Source organism: Gallus gallus, chromosome 20, assembly GCF_016699485.2.
Source record: "Gallus gallus isolate bGalGal1 chromosome 20, bGalGal1.mat.broiler.GRCg7b, whole genome shotgun sequence".
NCBI lineage: Eukaryota > Metazoa > Chordata > Aves > Galliformes > Phasianidae > Gallus > Gallus gallus.
The window spans coordinates 1,759,494-1,778,874 of NC_052551.1; the positions used below are offsets into that span (position 1 = coordinate 1,759,494).

Consider the following 19,381-nt stretch of genomic DNA (forward strand, 5'->3'; position numbering starts at 1 on the left):
GTCTATCCAGGTCCCTCTGTAGCGCCCTTCTCCCCTCTGGCAGATCAACACTCCCTCCCAGCTTGCTGTCGTCTGCAAACTCACTGAGGGTGCACTCAATCCCCCCATCAACATCATCAGTGAAGGTTTTAAACAGGAGCGGCCCCAGCACTGAGCCCTGGGGGACAGCGCTCGTGACCGGCCGCCAACTGGATGCAGCTCCATTGACCACGACTCTTTGGGCCCGGCCATCCAGCCAGTGCTTCACCCAGCGGAGCGTACACCCATCCAGACCATGGGCGGCCAGCTTCTCCATCAGAATGTTAGGGGGGACAGTGCCAAAGGCCTTACTGAAGTCCAGGTAGACCACATCGACAGCCTGACCCTCATCCACAAAGCGGGTCACCTTGTCACGGAATGAAATCCCGTTTGTCAGACACGATCTACCCTTCGTAAACCCATGCTGTAACAAGTAACAAGTCTTGTTATTAAAGACTGAGGCAAAGAAGGCATCAAGTACCTCAGCCTTATCCCTATCCCTGGAGACCAGGCTGCCCTCGGCATCCAACAAGGGATGGACATTCTCCCTAGCCTTCCTCTTGCTGTCAATGTGTTTTTTTATAAAAGCATTTCCTGTTTTCCTTTGCTCTAGTGGCCAAGCTCAGTTCTAGCTGCGCTTTGGCTTTTCTCTTTTTCTCCCTGCACAGCTTCACTACATACCTGTAATCCTCAGAAGTAGCTTGCCCACTCTTCCAGAGACCACACACCTTCCTTTGGCTCTTGAGATCCAGCCAAAGATCCATTGCACCGTCTCCTCTCTCCAGGAAGGTGAAGGTGTTCTGGCAGACAGTTGGCTGCTTCCAAGTCAAACGCAGATACACGCGTGCCGGAAAGTGTCAACTAATCAACTGCACACAGATTGAAGGAGCCAAAAGGCTTCCCTTAATGGGGCGCTTTCATGAATAGGCCGTTGACGTCCCTGCGCTGCTACAGAGAGCTCCGGCACATTTCAGAGTAAACACACAGAAAGAGGCAGCATGATTTCATAGTTACTTTTCTTTTTATTTTAAACAAAGATTTTCCCGTTGTAGTTAGTTTAGTATACATTTCAACAGGAACTAAAACGTGTAATTACTAAAGGCACACTGGAAGTTCTGCTAATAATCAACAGATTGAAACAGGTATCGAGCTGTTAGCAACCAACAGCAAATAGATCCCACAATCCCACAATCTCACCTCTCCCCCCGCCCCCCCCCAAACGAAACCCCATGATCCAGGAATTCCACTTAACAAGGAGTCATTCAGCCTCAGCTCCCACAGAAGGAGAAGCCCGCTGTTCTGAGTTAACAGCCACACAGGGCTCATCACTGACCAGCCCTTGGCTGGGGAAGCACTCCTGCTGTAGTTTGGCTCATGTGTGCTTCACTCTCTCAGTATTTGTACTTGTGTTAGAAGAAAGCAACAGAACCCATCTGAAGACAAGAGCAAATAAAACAACTACCATCCTCATTCACGGAAACTCACCGCTCAGCATTAGTCTTTACTGTTGCTGTGGGACATTTCTGGCATCTTTCTTTGTCCCGACATCTCCAAGCAACTTTGGAGTGCTTTTGTCTCACACGCTCTGTGCTGACTTGCGGAATCAAACTCCATAACCACAAAGCAGCTAGTTATAAAATCAGCTATGTTTTCATCAATGCTGCCCAGAGCCGGACGCAAGGGGGATAGCTCCTCCTCACTTGCACGCCATCGCGACAAAAACTGGGTAGAGATACAGGCAGAGCTAATACATAATCCATCATTTTCCCGGAATTCATATACATACTCATTCCATTTCCGAGAACTCCTCAGCATACGCTCCCTCCCCCGTCGCGCATGCCTCATGAGCACTGGGGGGTCTCCTCCTGGTGGTCGTTGGATGAAGGCCTGTAGCCTTCCTCGCTGTAAACGTCTGACCCTGACGGAGGGGTAGCCCCCAAACCACTTCCAACTTACTCTGGGGACACCTTATCGCCTCCTTGCCTGGTGTCAGAGCTGGGAATAAAACTGCGCCGCTCCAAGACTCTGACTGGCAGCGTGAATAAATAGCCCCACACGTGTCCCAGCTGAGAGGCCGGGGGCTCTTCTGTTAAACGACTCATTTTGCGTGGTATGCGATAGTTGCTAGGGGCCCTAATCGAGACGCAGGCCCCATTGAGGTCTGCAGTGCATAAGCACTTCTTCCCCATCGGAGCCCAAGGACAGCCCAGACAGAGACAAGCGAGGAAACGGGGATAAAGGCACACCGACACTCAGAGGCATTTGGGGGGCTTTTCATCCGTAGTTTGCCCTAGTGGCTCACACACACGAAATGCACCAGCTATAGGAACACAGCTGGAGGAGCTGCTCTTTGTCTCCTCCCTGTAAGCCATCACCTGTGCTCAGAGTTTCTTTGAGGAGGTCAAGCACTGGAGCTCTTCCCTCATTTTCTCTCTTAAAATGGAAGGGAGAGTTTTAGCATTCCAGACTCTCATCCATAGCTTTTCCTGTCATGAAATTCTGCAACTTTTGCACTTTGCAGAATCTACTCCTCTGCCTTTCAAATCCCTGAAAAAATACCATTTCAGTATATGCCCCTTCAGCTTGACTACCGTGGAAACAGGGCTTACGCGGCAGTGGCGTCTCCATCTCTCTGCTTGCCTGTCCCTCTCTCTGAACTTCTGAACCCACTGCCTGATTTCAAAGAAAGCTGCCAGAGGCACCTTCACTTCTCTTCTCCTCATGCTGCCCACCTGACTCATCCACCAACAGCAACGGAGAGCAGCAAACACGGTCCTTCTCAAACCAGCGGTTCCAGCAAATATGCCCTTAGGCTTCTGGCAGAGAACAGACCCAGCACAGCACTGCTACCCTACCGGGCCTCACAACGCATTTGTCAAGTGAGGATGGCAACCTGGGCATGCAAAACGATGCACAGACCCTTGCAGCCCCGCCACAGAACCCTTTCCTTCAAAGCCACGCTGAGCCCTCAAAGCTGCTCTGAACGCAGCAGCTTCTCCTCCCCTTCACTCATTTGGGACCAGACAAACCAAGACGTGAGCTGCCAGCAGGAAGCTCCCGCTGCCTTACACAGACTCTGTGGCTCTGTCACCACTTCTCTCTCCAGTCCCGTCTAGCCACGTCCCAAGCAAACACTACACCGCCCCTGGCCCTGAAGAGACACAACCCGAAGGAACACAGCGTCTCCAGCTCCTGCCATACAGGACCTCCTGCATACGTGGAGTCCTCTTTGCGTGGAACGCATCAGAAGCCCTTCCCGTCCAGCTTCTTACTTCCTCTCCACTGTCCACCAAAGGCAAAGCACGGCCGTGCCACAAAACCACACCATACAGTCCACCGCCTTTGGTGCACCTCTGAGGAAGCGGTCCAGGTGATCCTTTGGTCCTTTGGGGCTTATCGGTCAAGCCCTCACCGCTTCTTTTTGCTTTCCTTCTTGGCTTTCTTGCTCAGCTGGGCAGCACTTGCCGCCTTTGGTTTCTTCACTGCCTCCAAAGTCTTAGGCTCAAAACCCACCGACTCCTGCAAGAATCAAGGCAGAAACAGTCAGGGAACTTCCTAACCATCGCCTGACAGCTCGCTGTGGGAGCTCAACTCTCAAAGTCTCAAAAACTCTTTGGGTGCCAGTACTGGAAACTGCCTTCCTGACATTAGGTAGGGCACACTAGAAACTCCACCTCTACCTTGTTCCCAAAAATCCCACGCACACTCGAGTCTAAAGCCCTTTCCTGCAAGGCGCTCCCTGCAGGGGAGGGGGACGCTCTGCCTGGCAGCTCAGAGGGCACAGCAGCAGCAGGACGGGAAGATGAGCTTGCACCTCAAGGCTTCCTGCGTGCCATCAGCAACAGCACGCGCACGGAAGGAAGGACAGAACCAAGTGCGGCGCCCTCAGCAGCGCCGGGGCTCGCTACCGTAGGCAACAGCTACACGCTGCTCCCTCCCAGCCCATCTTCCGAGCATTGGTGGCAATCGCACAGAGCGCTACTTACTGTCTCTGGGGACCTGGAAACTGGCAGGATTATGGCCAACACACACACAAGCTGGAAAACGGCTCCAAAGAAGAGGCCGTAGCGCAGCACGTTCTCCAGCAGCGTGGGCTCAGGGATCTCCGGAGGCGAGAAACCATGCACTTCAGCAGCCATAGCGCACACAGCCTGCTGCTCTGCTGCTCTCAAGGAGGCTGCTTTCTTTTCTACAACGGGGAAAAAAGAGTCCTCGTTACTGCCGTGCACTCCGACGCCGTTACTCCCTGCTAGCAAAAACGTCCACGCTCGCTTAGAGAGGTGCTCTCAAGACAGCCTCGGTCTACGGACCCAATCGCAAACAGGGACATCACACTTGCACTTCAGCTGCCTTCCACCGCCTGCCTAGGACTACAGCCCTCCACCTTCACTGTTGTTGCTCCACTTGCAGGTGACGGCAAGACAAGCAAAATAGGACGTCAAAGGTGGACGTCAAAGAAGGGAAAAGCTTAACAGCCAAGAAGAAACTTATCCCCGAGCTCGATCACACGACCGTCGCGACGCTCTCATTAATACTAACTCCAAGATTATTCATACTCTTCAAGTTACCAACTTCCACGTACCTCGCGTATGCACTCACGGCCGTGCTGCTGCTGTGCCGTACAACGCCAACCGCAGCAATAAGGCACGCAGAAAGCCCACCTGTTGGAGACAGAGCAATGAGCTGTGCTTAACCAACACTGCCTCAGCGCACGCTTACCGTACGGCACGCCTACCTTGCAATGGCCGCGCAGGAACCTCGGGACACAGTTATCCGCTGCTCTGCCGAGCCCCACCTGAATGGCACAGCCACTCACACTCTGCTCCCCGACACTCTGCAACAGAAAAGTCACCACATGGAAATGCAATGAATCGCAGGTGCCAGCAGACCTCCGTTCTCACGGCAGCCTTCGCATCATCCAGCAGACGCGTGCTTACCGAGTGAGCACTGTGCGCTTCCAGTCGAGAGGGGGAACCTACGCCTAACTCAAAAGTACCAACACAACACTAACCTATGCCTAACACTAAAGTAAGAACAGCAACCTACGCCTAACTCTAAAGTAACAACAACAACAACAACAACAATCTACTCCTAACACTAACATAACAACAAGAACCCCTACCTAACTCTAAAATACAAACAACAACCTACTCCTACCACTAAAACTAAACTTAACACTAACATCAACAAGAACGGGGACGGGGACAGAACGGGGCTCAGAGGGGACTGGGGGCCCGCAGAACTCGGCGCCAGAGGAGGACCAGATGTTAAATAATGCCACCCAGCTAATGCTGGGGGCGGGGGCCGCGCAGCGGGTAAGGAGCCGAGCGCCTGGACCAGCGATGGCGGAGCTGTGACGGCGCCGATGCGGGGCCTGGCACGGTGGTGTGGTGCCAGGCCAGCTATGCCGCAGGCGGATCCACCTCCATGGGCTCTTCTGCAGGTGGATCCACCTCCATGGGCTCTTCCGGAGGTGGATCCACCTCCATGGGCTCCACGGTGGTGCTCACGCTGCTGGTCCAGGTGCGATGGAAACGCACTCTCCTGCCCCTCCTCCGCTTGATGGTCATGGCGGGCCCCCTCCTCCTCTTCGCTTCTGGGGCCCCCAGCTCCCTCTTCCCACCTACAATAGGGCAATCGTCCCCTCTCGCTCTCTTCGTGCCTGACATGGCTCTCAACCGCCAGAGCACTCCGAGGCGAGTGCGTTGCGTGGGGCAGCGGTGACCAAGGTGACAGCTGGGACATGGCGAAGGTTCTAAAATGGCAGCCGCACTGCTGGCAGTGGCCTTCCACGGAGGAGGAGGAGGGGGCTGCAGGACAGGGCACGGGACGCCAGGTAGAAGGCGCTCCCTGTGCCCAGCGGGCAGCCCTTCTCTCCGGCCAGCAAGAGGGCACACAGGAGCCGGCCCCGACAAAAGGGCCCTCAGCCTCCTTCACCCTCGCCCTCCTTCCACAAGGGAATCCCCTTCTCAGCCTGGGACACGCAGCACACAGCCGCTCGCTGTGATGGCATCTCCTGAGGCCAGTGCAAACAACAGCAGGCTCCAAAGCGCACCTGACTACGCCTGCCTCCTGCGAGACAGAAGCCCTGCTTGCCACGGGAGCATCCAGCGCCTCTTCTTGCGCGTCACCTCTGGGCGTTCAGCCTCTACTCACCATCCATACGTCCAATCCGACTGCGCTTGGATGCAAAGCACTCGCGTTACATTCAAAACCCGCGCGGAACGCTGCAACACACACGGGGCCACGCTGCCTCGCCCATCCTCACTGGCTTGCAGCAGCATTAGTCACAAGCCATCCACAGGCTTAGAACTGCATCAACAGAGCAGGCAGAAACGTGACGTGCTCCTGACTGCTGGCACTTCTCCATCTCCCTCTCCCTCCCCCCAGCCTACCAACGCAGCCCTTCCCAGGCAACAAACACAGACACCGAAAACTTCAGCCCTGACTCGGCCCGCTCTGGGACATCCACACAAAGTACATCCACACAAACCTTCAGCCCTGGCCACTCCCTCGGTCCAACACGGCACCCACGCGGCTCGCTCCATTCCTCACCTGGCCTTTGCTTGCCACACATGCCCACGGGGACTCCTCATTCACACACCTGAAACACCAACCACAGCAGGAAAACGAACGCACGCGCACACGCCCAAAACACAACATCCCCTCCTCGGATCCCGCAAGCCACCCTTCCTTCTCCCGCTTCGCTTCTCTGCACGCCACGACCAACCCCAGCAACGGGACCAGCACCGACAGCTCTCACGCAGGCTGCCAGCAGCCACCACGGCCACTTTCACCACCTGCCTCTGCCACAAGCTCGCACGTGCCACAGCACACCGCCCTCGCACTCCGCACCAACACCGCTCCTTCTCCTCACATCGCTGCAGCTCAACTCGAGCAACAAGAAACGGCCCCACTCCTACAAGCCTCCCAAGCCCGCACTGTGAGCGCTTCGGCTCTCAGCTTCAACCCCGTGCAAACCGGCTGCCTACGCTCCGACGTTCCAAGGACGACCAAAGCACACCGGGGACTCACGCCTTGGCACCCGCCACGCCGCCCGCTGCGCCTCCCTGAACGCAGCATCCCGAGGCCGGACTGACAGCTGCACGCTCGCACCTCCTGCCCTGACACGAAGCTGCCCCCCGGCCCCCGCACCACTCGCTCGCACCGCACCGCACCGCACCGCACCGCACCGCACGCCTCGCCTCTGCGTGCGTGCCGGCAGCACCACGAGCTCCTCCCCCGAGAGCCCCTCCATGCCCCCGCCCCGAGCCCCGAGCCCCGACCCCGTGCCCAGGACACAGCCCGCTCCTCCCGGCCCCGCTCACCGGCCTCGCGCCGCCATGCCGCGCTGCCCCGGAACTGCTCTCCGCCGCCGCCAAGCACTTCCTGCCCCGGCCCTAGCAACCGCCTGCGGCGTCACGTTGCTAAGGGCGGCCTGTGTCTAAGTGGGGCGGGGTGTGTAAGTGGACTGGGGGGGCGGCTGCCCGATTCCTGTCGTATAGAGCCAGGGTCGTGGAACTTTTCCTTCCCTTCCCATTTCGTCTTTTTTCTCTCGGTTTCCTTTCGTTCTTTTCCTTTCTCCCCCCGCATTCCCCTCCCCTCTCTCTTTCCATTTCTTTCTGTGCACACTGTATCCTGCTCTGAAATGGAGATGCCTCGAGAAGATCATCTACACAGGCAATAAATGGCTTCTGCTGTGTTTCATTGCTTTGTGCTCTTGAACGACTCTGATTTGGTTTGCCCTTTCCTAACCCCCATGGATCAGGAGTGCCCAGCTGCTTTTGCTGCAGCGCCTTATTATCCGAGCACATGAAGACGTGGGGGAAAACCTCAGCAGCTACGTGTCTGCTGAGGGAAGATTTCCTGCCCCGGCCGACATACAGCCCCGCTCTCCCCGCTCTGCGCTCCCCCCACCCCCCACAGTCCCTGTGCTGCGACAAACACGAGGGGGGCTCGGGCCCAATTCCCACTCACATCCCTTTGAGGCAGAAATATGAAAACTCAGAATCCCAGCCTACCTCCAACCCCCCGGAGCAGCTAAAGCATTTATTGCTTATCTGGTGCTTCCTGACAGAAATGGAATAATAACAGGACTACCATCTGCTTAAGTAGTTTTATAAAAGTATTTGAGTTACTGAGATACTGTTACAGTTACCTGAGCATTTGAAATTACAATACAAGGAAATTTCGACAATGAATTTCAGTACAGTATTTTACAATCCAGTGCTGCTGATCCCAGTTTATGTCCTAGTTCACTAGAGCATATATACACAAACAATGATTCTTGACAAAAATTGAAAAGACGCCACAAGAAAAAGGGGCTGGAGATACCAATATAAGAACGAGTGAAAAATCAGAACCTCAGAGCAGCAGGTAATGATAATGCGAAGAGGAAAAATTAAACAGGCTTTTTGTTTGCTTTTGATTTTCTCTTTCTGGAACACAAACAAATGCATTGACATATAAGCTTCCAATGCTAGATCAGATGAAGACATGACACATTTACTGCAGAATTTCATATGCAAACTTTTCCTGAGCTACCTGGAGCAATAAGGCTTTGTTAATTCTTAGATCAGCAGCTCAGCATTTCATTCATTTTTTTTTTTCATATCATTCTCATAAGGCAAAATTCTAAATAGAAGTTATTTTAATGCTTGAAAAGTAGGATTAACTGGCAGCTGCACATGAATATGCATTTGTTATGCAGTATGAATTTACACAGCTGAGGCTGCTAAAGCAGTGGTGGGAGTAGCAGTGGGAGACAAATTCATTCATCTCTGCTCGAAGTCCAATATTATCTGGGAGAGCAGATGCTGTGGGGTTATCCACGTGATGTTTCCACCACATCCTCATAGAAAACAGAAAAGTGCACCAATGGTTAATATTAACAACTTTTTATTTCTACAGAACATGCTATAAAAAAATTAACAGACTTGTTAGCTTACAAGGTAAAACGCTTAAGTAAACATTAGTTCAGACTTCAAGAACATTGCCAATTCAACACACTGGTAGGTTTACTTTTATTCTTGGCCAAATACAGTGTTTCACTTTTCTTTCCCAGCTGATTCTTTGTTTGCAGTATTTTAAAATAATTTCTGGTGCTTGGGATATCCAGCCCCTTTTCCCCATCCTAATACAGCAGAAAAGACACAAACATGCCACTTAAATTAAAGAAAGAAAAAATGGAGTAAGTGGAATCCAAGACTGCAAAAATATATACAAGCATTTACCTTTTTCCTGAACTAAACATTTCAACCATAAAAATATTAAACAGCCACACCCTATAGAACTAGGGCTAAGGCTATTTCAATTATAACTATTTTTATTTTAAAAATATAGGGCTGAAAGCCTTTTGGGTGATATTTATACATTAACAACATTTCTAGGTTCCCTACATGAATCATAAATCATTATGCAGAACACAAACTATTTTCCATAGCTTAATCTTGCATTATCCTGTTTAATTTAATCTCTCTTGTAAGTATGTTAGATAACTAGATTTCATTGTAAGAATTAACATAAACAGAATATTTATAAGGCTTTTTTCTTCTCCTTGTGAGCTGTATACGGTAAAATACCCATCAAATGTTTTGAAATTGGCAGATTTTCCTCCTAGTAAAACTGTGAAGCAAAGTTAGCTTTCACCGCCAGTGAAAAGGTAAAAGAGGACAATCTCTGTACCATCAGAAACTCTTTCCCACTGCTCTTGTTAGAATACGCATGACAGAAAGAGGCATTTACTCTAAGGTCTTATCATTCTTTCCAATGAGCATGTATCACTTTGACTTGAAAAACTTTAAGTCAGTTAAAACTATAATGTCTCGGCTCTTAGTAGGCCTGAATCAGATTTTCCCTCTTGTAGTTTAGACAGAAGGAAGGAAATACTCTTTTCAAGACTGGAGGTTTGGTTTTCGTTTCCCGCTGTCCTGTTTCAGCGCCAGCATATAGAAGCCTTTTCAAAACAGCCGCTGTCCCAATGCTTTGAGCTACAGTTATGCATTAACTTGTGCTACATGCTACTTCAAGTGTCACATTTCTGACTATGGCTAACAGCTCGACTCACAGAAGTTTACTTTCCTCCCTTCAGATAAGGAAAGAGCTGACCATACCTGAAAAGTGCATTCAGTCTAAAGGAACAATAAAATGTCACTGTAAACCAGAAGAGAACTGAATATTAACAGATTCTAAAAGGAAGCAAAAGATGTTATTAATCCAGTAAGAACTTACTACAAAAGTTACTAGCAATGTAAGCAGCTTAGGGTGACCTAGCATAGAAACTTTCTCCAAAAACTTGTTCTAATCCTTATAGAATTATTTTCTGATGCTCCAAAAGGTCAAATGTCTGGAATCCTTGCATAAACTTTCAAGTCCTCCGAGTCTTAGCTAATATTGTGTTATCAATTCATCACCAAAAATGGTAAGGATTATCATTTTTAAAATCCAGTTATTTTATACCTCTTCCTGAGAAACTAATGAAGTCTTCAGAGGAAACTGACTGCAACATGGAAGAATAACACTGAGTATGATGTCCATAAACACTTCCAACAAGAAACATTAGTCTGCAAATGGGAATCTAAATTGAATCAGTGCAATCCCAGGTGGTCTTGTCTTTTGCAAGACATGTGAAGAACCACAGTGTTAACATGGTTTTAAAAGTTAGATGTGTTACACAGAAAAAGATCAGAACTCTTCGGAGGGCACAAGCAAATGTTCCAGCAACTTTGGGCAGACGTTTATTTTGCTGAAATCAGTAAGACAGTGAGAAAAACAAAGGAAAGCTATGCCCTGGATTTGTGCCACAGTTTGACATCCCCTTAACAGCAGTCTGAGTCCCACTAGCATGTGAGCAGACTCCAGGCAAGGAAAAACAGTCCAGCCACACTTGAGTTAGAAAAATAGCTTAAGCGATGAATTTGCTCACAGTAGGCAGAGGACGGTTACAAGTTGGCTCTAATAACACTGCTGTAAAGAGGTTATGATGTTGCTGCAGCATTGCAGCTACTAATGAACTTCCCAGTACATCAGTAGCAAAATATGCTACTAAAAAGGAAAGACAAAACTATTTTAAAAAATCTGTCAGTCATTGAGGACGCATTCTAAGTAATGAAAGGTAAAACAAAGCAGAGCCCAAAGCTGTATTAAATCTCTACTTGGGTCATAATTCCTTTGTAGCCATATCTGATTGCTCTTTTGATCTCTGAAAGTGCTCAGTAGAAACCCAGAGTTAACGTGGATAAAACCTCAGGATAACATCCATTTACTTACACACTAGTATTGTTAAATAAATCCAAGTCAAGTTTACTTTACAATGAAGTGTGCAACAAGCAGAAGTGAAGAAGAACATCACATTCTTCAAGGTGCAAATCACAGCTATTCCTGCCCAAAACCTTCTGTTTCCTCAATTGCAAATAACAGCTTTTCCTTCAACTGCTCATAGTTCTTATAGGGTGGAAGGTCCAAGCGATTGAAACTGAAAACAAAGAAAAAACGTAAGTATTGAATATTAATTTAAACCACCAAAAAACCCATTAGGAACACAGGCATATGAACTTACCTGTTTAGAGGGATAACTGGATTTATACCCTCTAAAACAGCTGTATTTTGACATGCATTTATCTATGAAAGTGAGAGTTAAAGCACAAGGACTTGAACAACAATAATTTTCCAGAAATGGCAATGCACTTAGTAAGAAGTCTCACTTTATCTCTCTTTTGTATTTGAAATTTAAAATTTGAGCATTTTCACAAAGCACCAGTGTAACTGAGAAATTGAGCAGAAGCTACATTTTCTCTAGCGAAGAGGGAGTTATGTGGCTATTTATTTACATTGCCAAGACAGAACATGGTGATAATAAAAGATCAATCCCAAACTCTTTAGAAAAAAGTACTTTGTATTAGTTCATGTTTTTAGTAGTGTGCAAATCCATGGCATTTACAATGGAATCAGCTCCACAACAAAACTGTTTTTCCGAAGTTCAACTACTATTCAACAAAGCTTACTGGCATAACCCAGTGTTTTGCTTTCACACAATCTCAGCCACTTTCATATACCACCCACTTAGTAAAATCTCAAAGTAGACTGTCATCAGTAAAAAGAGAACCATAGTAGAATTTTATCCTATGTACTTACCAGGTGTGACTTCTAGGTAACCAGTTTTCCTTCCCAACTTTCTCAATACAAAATTTTTGGGGTCCATTGCTCCCTGCAAAAAAAATCAAATAATGAAGTCTTAGGTCTAGCTGCCTATGTCTACCAGTAGGTAATACATGACAATTGAGTGTGAAAGGCTTGAAGAGAAAACAAGATTGTAACTACTTGCGGCGAACAAAGACAACTTTCTTTTACTGTATCTCTCTGAAGAAATCCATGTAGTGAAATGCATCAATATGAAGTGGTTTTGAAAGAAACTCAATCACTGAATCACACAATTGGTTTGGTAATGGAAGAAATCTCTGGAGTTCACCTAGTCTTTTCACTCTGATCAAGCAGGGATAACCAGAGCAGGCTGCCCTGCCAGGACCACATCCAAACCATGTGTCAAGTCACTGATGCAAGGCATGTGTTAACATTCCCTCCATCCCTTTTTTTTTTTATCATAGCTCTAACAATATGCAAGACTTAGAAAAAAGATTCAATATAAATTCATTAAAAAATATCCTTAAACTTATTGCTTTGGTCGTTATTAAAAAAAGGAATTAATATAAGCATAAATTGCATTAAAGAGGGCTTGTTACCCATGAGGTCAGCAAATCCTCCCACTGGTAATCTGCATGTTCCAGTAACGAACTGTAGAAGTCTCATTCTCTTCTCGTTATCTATTTCTTTCACAAACTGAAAAATAATAATTAGTATCGATGTAAAATTCAGTATTTATATTTTCGCTTCATCATCACCCCTAGAATAGCTGGAATAGCAGTAATAATTTGTATTTACACATTACAAATCTGTTGAGTAATTCTGACTGTTGCTCACTAAGCTGTTGCTGCGTTCTTCTGAGGAAAAAAGAAGTCTACAAACCTGCCAGAACCACAGTATCTGTCTGCTGGTTCTGGTGTAATGCCTGTAGATGGTATGCCTCTGCCAGTCATTTAAATCAATTTCTTGCATTCCACACAGGAGCACCTTTAGGGGAGAAAAGTGATAATAAACATGAAACTACTAGCTACTACTTTGCTTCTACAGCAAGATTATTGTACTCAAATTCTACTGTACTTCAAAGCACCTGCAATCACAGTATACTCATTTTTGATTTTAGAATTTAAAACTTCCACAGCAAATAATAACAACTGCTCACAAAGAAAATTTGGAGAGGCCACAAAATAGAAAACCCATTCACGAAAATGTTTGTATTTAGACATTGAAACTTGGAACATAGACTTTGTCATTGCCTAACCACACAATTCTGTGCTAGAAATACGATGTTTTGCTTCAGAGTATAATTTTGAGAGATCAAAAGCAGCTAAAACCTGGTTAACTCAGTAATTTGATCATCCACTGATATCTGGATTTTATCTCCCTTTCTTTCAAATTATTCATGCTTTAAACACCTGCAAATCACATTGTCAAGGATTACAAAAACAATTAGTCAAAAAATTTCTACTGGCAGAATCTTAACGTTAGAAATGTATAAGTTGGTTGCAAAGAAGAAAGTGAAGAAAAACACACTAACCAAATACTAACCAATGCATAAGGCTTCTCTCACACATCCTGAAAACAGAACTGTCAGCCTTAGTGAACTCTGCTCTTCAGACATTGACTGAAATTTAAGTATTACATGTAGCAACCTGGATCTGGCAATAGTCAAAGAATCCTTTACCTCCAGTTCCTTAGCATCAAAATACTGCAGATACTGCTGTGGCAGAATTTCATTGAAGCCTTCAAAAAAAGCTTGTGTCTGTTCCTCAACACCTCGGGAAAGTCTCCATTCTGCTACCAGCCTGTAAAAGATACAGAATGATAATTTAAAATGGGCTATGCTAACCCAAGTTAATCTTTGTTAGTTTATTTTGAAATGAACTGTAAGCTATGTTAAGAAAAATTATGGAAAGTCTGGAAAGTTCTGGGGATAGAGCATTGTATAACTGTATTTGCAACCTTCACTCTGTGCAAACAATTTTAAGTTAAAACCCTGTGTTTCCAACCACTCTGCTATGGAAAGCATTTTAGGCTCAAACAGGAGGCAGCATCTACTCACTGATGATATTAATGAGAGCACAGCAGTCCCTAGGTATTTGGAGAAAGAAAAAAAAAATGCAGAGCTATATTCATCTAATATCCTCCCCAGAAATCTCAGTCATTATCCACGACAAGGTAAAATCTAGGTCAAGTTGTACCGGTGAAGATATGTAGGACTGCTAGCTTACCAAGAAACGACTATGTCCATTTGGAAAGTTCCGTATTTGTTTCTGTTAATCATGAAACTTTGCTCTGTAGTAGAAACTCCACTCTCCATTAATAAAAGGGTGAAAAGCAGGCAGGAGACCCGAAGAACCTGAACCCAGGGAGAAGCAGATATTATGCTGAATTCAAGCCTAACCTATCAGGAGAACTGGAATCTAAAGGAGAGATGAAACTCTGGGGAATGCAACACAGGACCCAGCATATGACAGAAGAATATTACTTAAGCTGGAATCTGAGCTCTCCCTGGGTTCCTCAAAACTAGAAGAGAATGGTCTTCTGCAGATACTCCCTACTTTCCATCCCAATTAGTATTTTGCACAACTGCAAAATGCCAATATTTTCCTTCTGCAAATGTTACAATTTCTGTGAAATGTTTCCAGATGACTTGTGACGAAAGCAATTTCTATTCCCTCATCCCTCAAAACTTTCCCACAAAAAAGCCTTCACAGAACATACCATAAGAAAGAGGAAAATTCTACTAATTCAATTTATTTCACGTCTGCCACATGTGCAGTGATTTCTTGTTTGTTTCTTTGTTTTGAGCAAATTGTCTATGTAAGATGATGTTGAAGTTCACACCTTAAAAGCAGAGCTTGTATACTGCTGCTCACTGAGGATATTTCAAGACAAGAAGGGTATATTTTGAGACAGGGCACCTCGCAGCTCATGTTTTTCTTCTTTAATCACTTGTAGGCTCCTTTCCTTGCTTTAAAACATTCTGGTACTGCTATACCATAATTCTTCATTTATGACAGTACAACACATTGCATTGTTCATAATGCTGCCTTGCTACAAATGTCAAGACATAACAGCACTATAAGGGCAGTTCACATGGAAACTAGTAACAAAACTATGCATTTTTAAAAACTCAAGTTTACCACAAAAGCATCCAAAAATGTTTAGTTAAAAACAAGCAACAGCATAAATGGCTGGATAGAATATCAGCAGTCTACAAAGCCAAAATGTGAATAATAAATGTGTGCAATGGCATGGTGAAGTATCTGATGTTCACATTTGTTGTCATGATGTTCTGCTAAACTTATTTATCTCTGGGAAAAAAAAAAAAAAACAACAACAAGTGGAGCTTCTACGAAACTTAAATCTGTTGGGAAAAGTATATTTTTTAATATTTCCAGCAATATTTTTCTTCCAAATACGGAATCTGAACAATTGCTACATTTTGCCAACATCAGCAATTATTCATAGACAGAATTTCAATAATGCTTCATATTAGACAGTTTGACAGTATTTTCTTGATTGAGCTAAAAGATATGGGAGAGAGAAGAGTATTTTAAAATCTTCATTTAATCTTACCTAATATATTCTTCTTTGTTTTCTTCTGTCACTAGAATGTTGCTACCATTTGGCTTCAAATCATGGCTTTTGATTTCACCTAGAATTTCTTTATCAACTGAGAAAAACATTTCCAAGCCACATTCTTCAATATCATTCTCTCTGCAAGGAAGAAAATGTAATTATAAACAACCAGGTCCTGACTGTGCACACAGTAGAAGGGATGGGTATGAAGAATGTTAAGGACTTCTTTTCTTAACAATTAAGAGCTCAAGAATCAAGTTAAGAAAACGTTACACGATAACTGTGGTTTTGCAAGATTTACAGACTTCACCTCACTGATGTGCATAAGTGAACTGTGCACTAGGTACAGTAGTATCCTTAAATTCATCTGTCACTGTGCTGACAAATTACCCACCAACTGGAATGTCTATGGAATACAAAAACCTTTTAAGTAATGATGTTGTATGTTTCATTACCTGCTGTCTTGTCAGGTAACGGCAGATAAGAAGAAAAAGACTGAGAATGCTTAATGAATTATCTTCAACTCCAGTATATTCATGGGACTATCTTGTGAACATATATCAAAATATCAAGATAACGCAAGCTCCTAAGTTAACAAAATAATACATTCCTGATAAAGAGGAATTTTCTCATTAGAAACTTCAAAATAAGAACCTTAACCCAACAAACATTGCTCAGATCTCTATTTTCTTTATATGGATTAATAGCCAGAATAACAGGTGCAACATTGTGATTTTTATGTTGATATGTGCTTCTATAAAGCAGCGATGCACATACGCAGGGGTGCTGTACTGGGGCAGGCAGGGACAAGCTTGCTGTCCCCACAGCACCCACATGGTGCTGTGCTCTGCACTTGCTGCTGGAGCAGCACTGGTATCACACCCATGCTTTGACTCCTGCCAAGCAGTGCTGGCACAGCATCAACTCTGCAGCCCCTGAGCCAGCAGGCTGGGCGTGGGCAAGAGGATGGGAAAGGGACATCACCAGGGCACTGATCTAAACTGATTGAAGGGATATTGCATATTAAATGATGCCACACACAGCATGAAGAGCTGGGAAAGGGGAATGGCCACAACACATACTGAGGCCCTGCTTTCCAAGGTGTGGCCAAACACTGCTTACTACTGAGAGAAGCTGTGGATTTCCCATCCCTGGGAGTGTCCAAGGCCAGGCGAGATGGCACCCTGAGCAAGCTGATTTGGTGGTGTCTGATCTAGTGGCTGGCAACCCTGCTGGCAGCAGTGGAGCTGGAACCAGATGGACTTTGAGGTCCCATCCAACCCAGGCCATTCTATGATAAGCAGAGGATAGTTGCTTTCTCTCCTTGCATGGCCTTTGCTTGATGTTTTTCTTTTTCCTCCTTTTCCTTTAAATTGTCCTTATCTCAACCTATGAGCATTTCGTTCATTTATTTTCCAACCACATTTTCTCTCCCCCCTCTTCCTTTGAGGAGACAGAGTGACAACCGGTGTGAAACCACCACATGATGAACATTTCCCTCACATAAAATGCAAAACTAAGACACTTGTCCTGAACTATAAGCATAGAAACATCAATATAGAAAACATCACCATGATGTATTTAGTGCTGTAATGCAACGGTGCTTCTGAATTTGATCTCTCCAAAATACATGCTGTTGCACGAAACCTCAGGAGAGCGGATGGACAGCAAAATAAAATTACTCCTTTTAAATGAAAGACACTTGCTCTAGCTAACCCAGCTTGAGCAGAGGGGCCTCACTAGATGAACTCTTAAGGCCTTTTCAAACAAAGTAATTCTGCAGGTTTTCTGAAAGAGTGGGAACGAGACAAACAAACACCTAATAGGCAGAACAGAAAGTGATTCAACGTTACTGCAAAGCTTCCTGGGAACCTGCAACATTTGCTTTTTTTGGTGATTAATAAAATGATATCCTCCCTGCCAGCTGTGATTTTTTTTTTTACTGCACATTTACAGTCATTTCCCTCAGCAGTGCTGGTAAGCAGGTTCAACTACTGACCTCTGCATTTAGAGCTCAGTGCACACTGCTTAGAGGTCTGAAGCTTCTTCTCTGAAATGCTCACATACTTCTGTGTTAATTCAAAAGGGGCAAAGCCTTCCATGGACTCCAGGTTAGAAGACTTCTGTATCACTACAGATACTGTAATAGATATATACTTTGTACTTTCTCTAGAGATAGCTTTCAGAAAAGTTCTTGCTACAGCCCTAAGTTTCCTCATTGCTTTTTTTTTTCTGGGGCAATAAAGTAAAAGTTAAAAACAAAACAAAACACCAAAACAGCCAAACTAGCCAAAAAGAACCCCCTTCAAAATACTAAGTGTAAAGTAATAAAAGCATACATAGCCAGCAGAGTGGAGGAATTTGAAACTAACACTTACAGAGTGAGATGTAAAAGTTGTTTTTGACAAGTTCTGAGTTTTCTAGTTCCCTTCTACCTATGTAAGCTTCTCCTACCTTTGCCACCAAGGACTGCTGGTCCAACTTGGAAATTTACTCAAACTTTTTGTACTTGGAAAGCTCACACAAACTATCATCTAAATGCTGTCCAGCAATGCTGCATACTTTGAAGTACAGGTGAGGAGGGGGAAAAAGTAATCTGTAATGTCTACAAGTCCTCTTCACTGCCACTGACAAGCAGCTCAGTACTGATATTCAGAGGGCTCTGTGCTCTCTTTTGATCCATTATAGTAACACATGCACCAAAAGAACTATACAGAGAATAAATATAACACGCTTCTGCACCTAAAGAGCCTTCAAGTTATCAGATGTTATTAAAAAAAACCCAAAGCATTGCTTTGAAATGTGCAAATGACAGTGCTGAACAAATGCCCAGCTCACCTGTACTAGATAGACAAATGCAAAAAGATGACTATTTTTACAAAAGGTTAATACTACTCCTTCACTCTTCAACTTTCCAATGGATTGACACTGTTCTAAAGGTAAATTTTGTTACACGTGCAACTTATTAGAATTTATTCACAGGATCATTGCCCCTTGATTAAAGACCAATTAATGTAAATTTTTTTCCTGCTGCTTGCCTTTCTCTCACTTGGTTTCTAAAGCCCAGTAAGTCACATGATAACAAATGATGTATTTTTCATATAAAGAAAAAAAAAATACACACCTACTTGAGATTCTTTAATTAAAAGAATCAAGCCTTAGATCTTTTTTCCCTTTCAGATTTCAATTTCATGGCATCTTTACTCAAATACCAACTAATGAAGTTTCCTAATGAAATGTTCACTTACTACAACTTCAAGCAGCACATTACTCAGCACAGAACATGCTACTTTTTCAAAACTGATTCAGAACTCCTATTTCAACATGCAAATATCTCAAACGCTCTTTCATCCTCTCTTACTTGCTTACGATAACAATCCCAAGATTCATCACCAGGGATACGCTACTTTTTGTCTTTTATATGTCTGCTTTTAAAAAATGCATCCATCTCCAAAAGCTTTTTTAAAAAAATGCTTTATCGGTCTTGTATGAAATATGTTTTACCTCTCTAGACACATAAACCAGCCTAAGTTTTCAGATTTTTAAAAAATTATTATTTATTACTGTAGCAGTAAAGTTTTAACTGACTGTATGGGAGCTGTCGAATCACAGCCTGAACCTCTGATTGACCACCTGAGGAAAG

General features: G+C 45.1%; 2 protein-coding genes across 5 annotated transcripts in view; both read right to left on the bottom strand.

The window, feature by feature from the left end:
* Positions 1 to 1,017: 1,017 nt before the first annotated feature.
* LOC107057295 (protein MANBAL-like) lies at positions 1,018 to 7,376 on the bottom strand. 3 transcript variants are annotated; one of them, XM_025142418.3, is made up of 5 exons: positions 7,347 to 7,376; positions 4,754 to 4,852; positions 4,601 to 4,679; positions 4,005 to 4,207; positions 1,018 to 3,537 (listed from the first exon to the last, which is right to left on the bottom strand). In XM_025142418.3, exons 4-5 carry the CDS (start codon positions 4,155 to 4,157, stop codon positions 3,427 to 3,429), a joined length of 264 nt encoding a protein of 87 aa, XP_024998186.1. In that variant the 5' UTR covers positions 4,158 to 4,207; positions 4,601 to 4,679; positions 4,754 to 4,852; positions 7,347 to 7,376; the 3' UTR covers positions 1,018 to 3,426. The 3 variants fall into 3 exon arrangements, with proteins under 3 accessions (XP_024998186.1, XP_024998189.1, XP_046758934.1); XM_025142421.3 differs by lacking the exons at positions 4,601 to 4,679; positions 4,754 to 4,852; XM_046902978.1 differs by having other exon boundaries at positions 4,601 to 7,376.
* Positions 4,601 to 19,381, bottom strand: part of ITCH (itchy E3 ubiquitin protein ligase) — a 67,304-nt gene continuing 52,523 nt past the window's right edge. The window contains exons 19-26 of one of the 2 annotated variants that reach the window (XM_040650890.2): positions 15,736 to 15,876; positions 13,838 to 13,958; positions 13,039 to 13,143; positions 12,756 to 12,852; positions 12,151 to 12,223; positions 7,347 to 11,491; positions 4,754 to 4,852; positions 4,601 to 4,679 (exon numbers count right to left, since the gene is read on the bottom strand). In XM_040650890.2, coding sequence (XP_040506824.1) covers positions 11,392 to 11,491; positions 12,151 to 12,223; positions 12,756 to 12,852; positions 13,039 to 13,143; positions 13,838 to 13,958; positions 15,736 to 15,876 — 637 coding nt within the window. In that variant the 3' untranslated portion in view covers positions 4,601 to 4,679; positions 4,754 to 4,852; positions 7,347 to 11,391. Of the gene's footprint in view, positions 4,680 to 4,753; positions 4,853 to 7,346; positions 11,492 to 12,150; positions 12,224 to 12,755; positions 12,853 to 13,038; positions 13,144 to 13,837; positions 13,959 to 14,384; positions 14,513 to 15,735; positions 15,877 to 19,381 lie in introns of those variants that run through there. The other variant, XM_040650891.2, reaches the window with a different exon arrangement.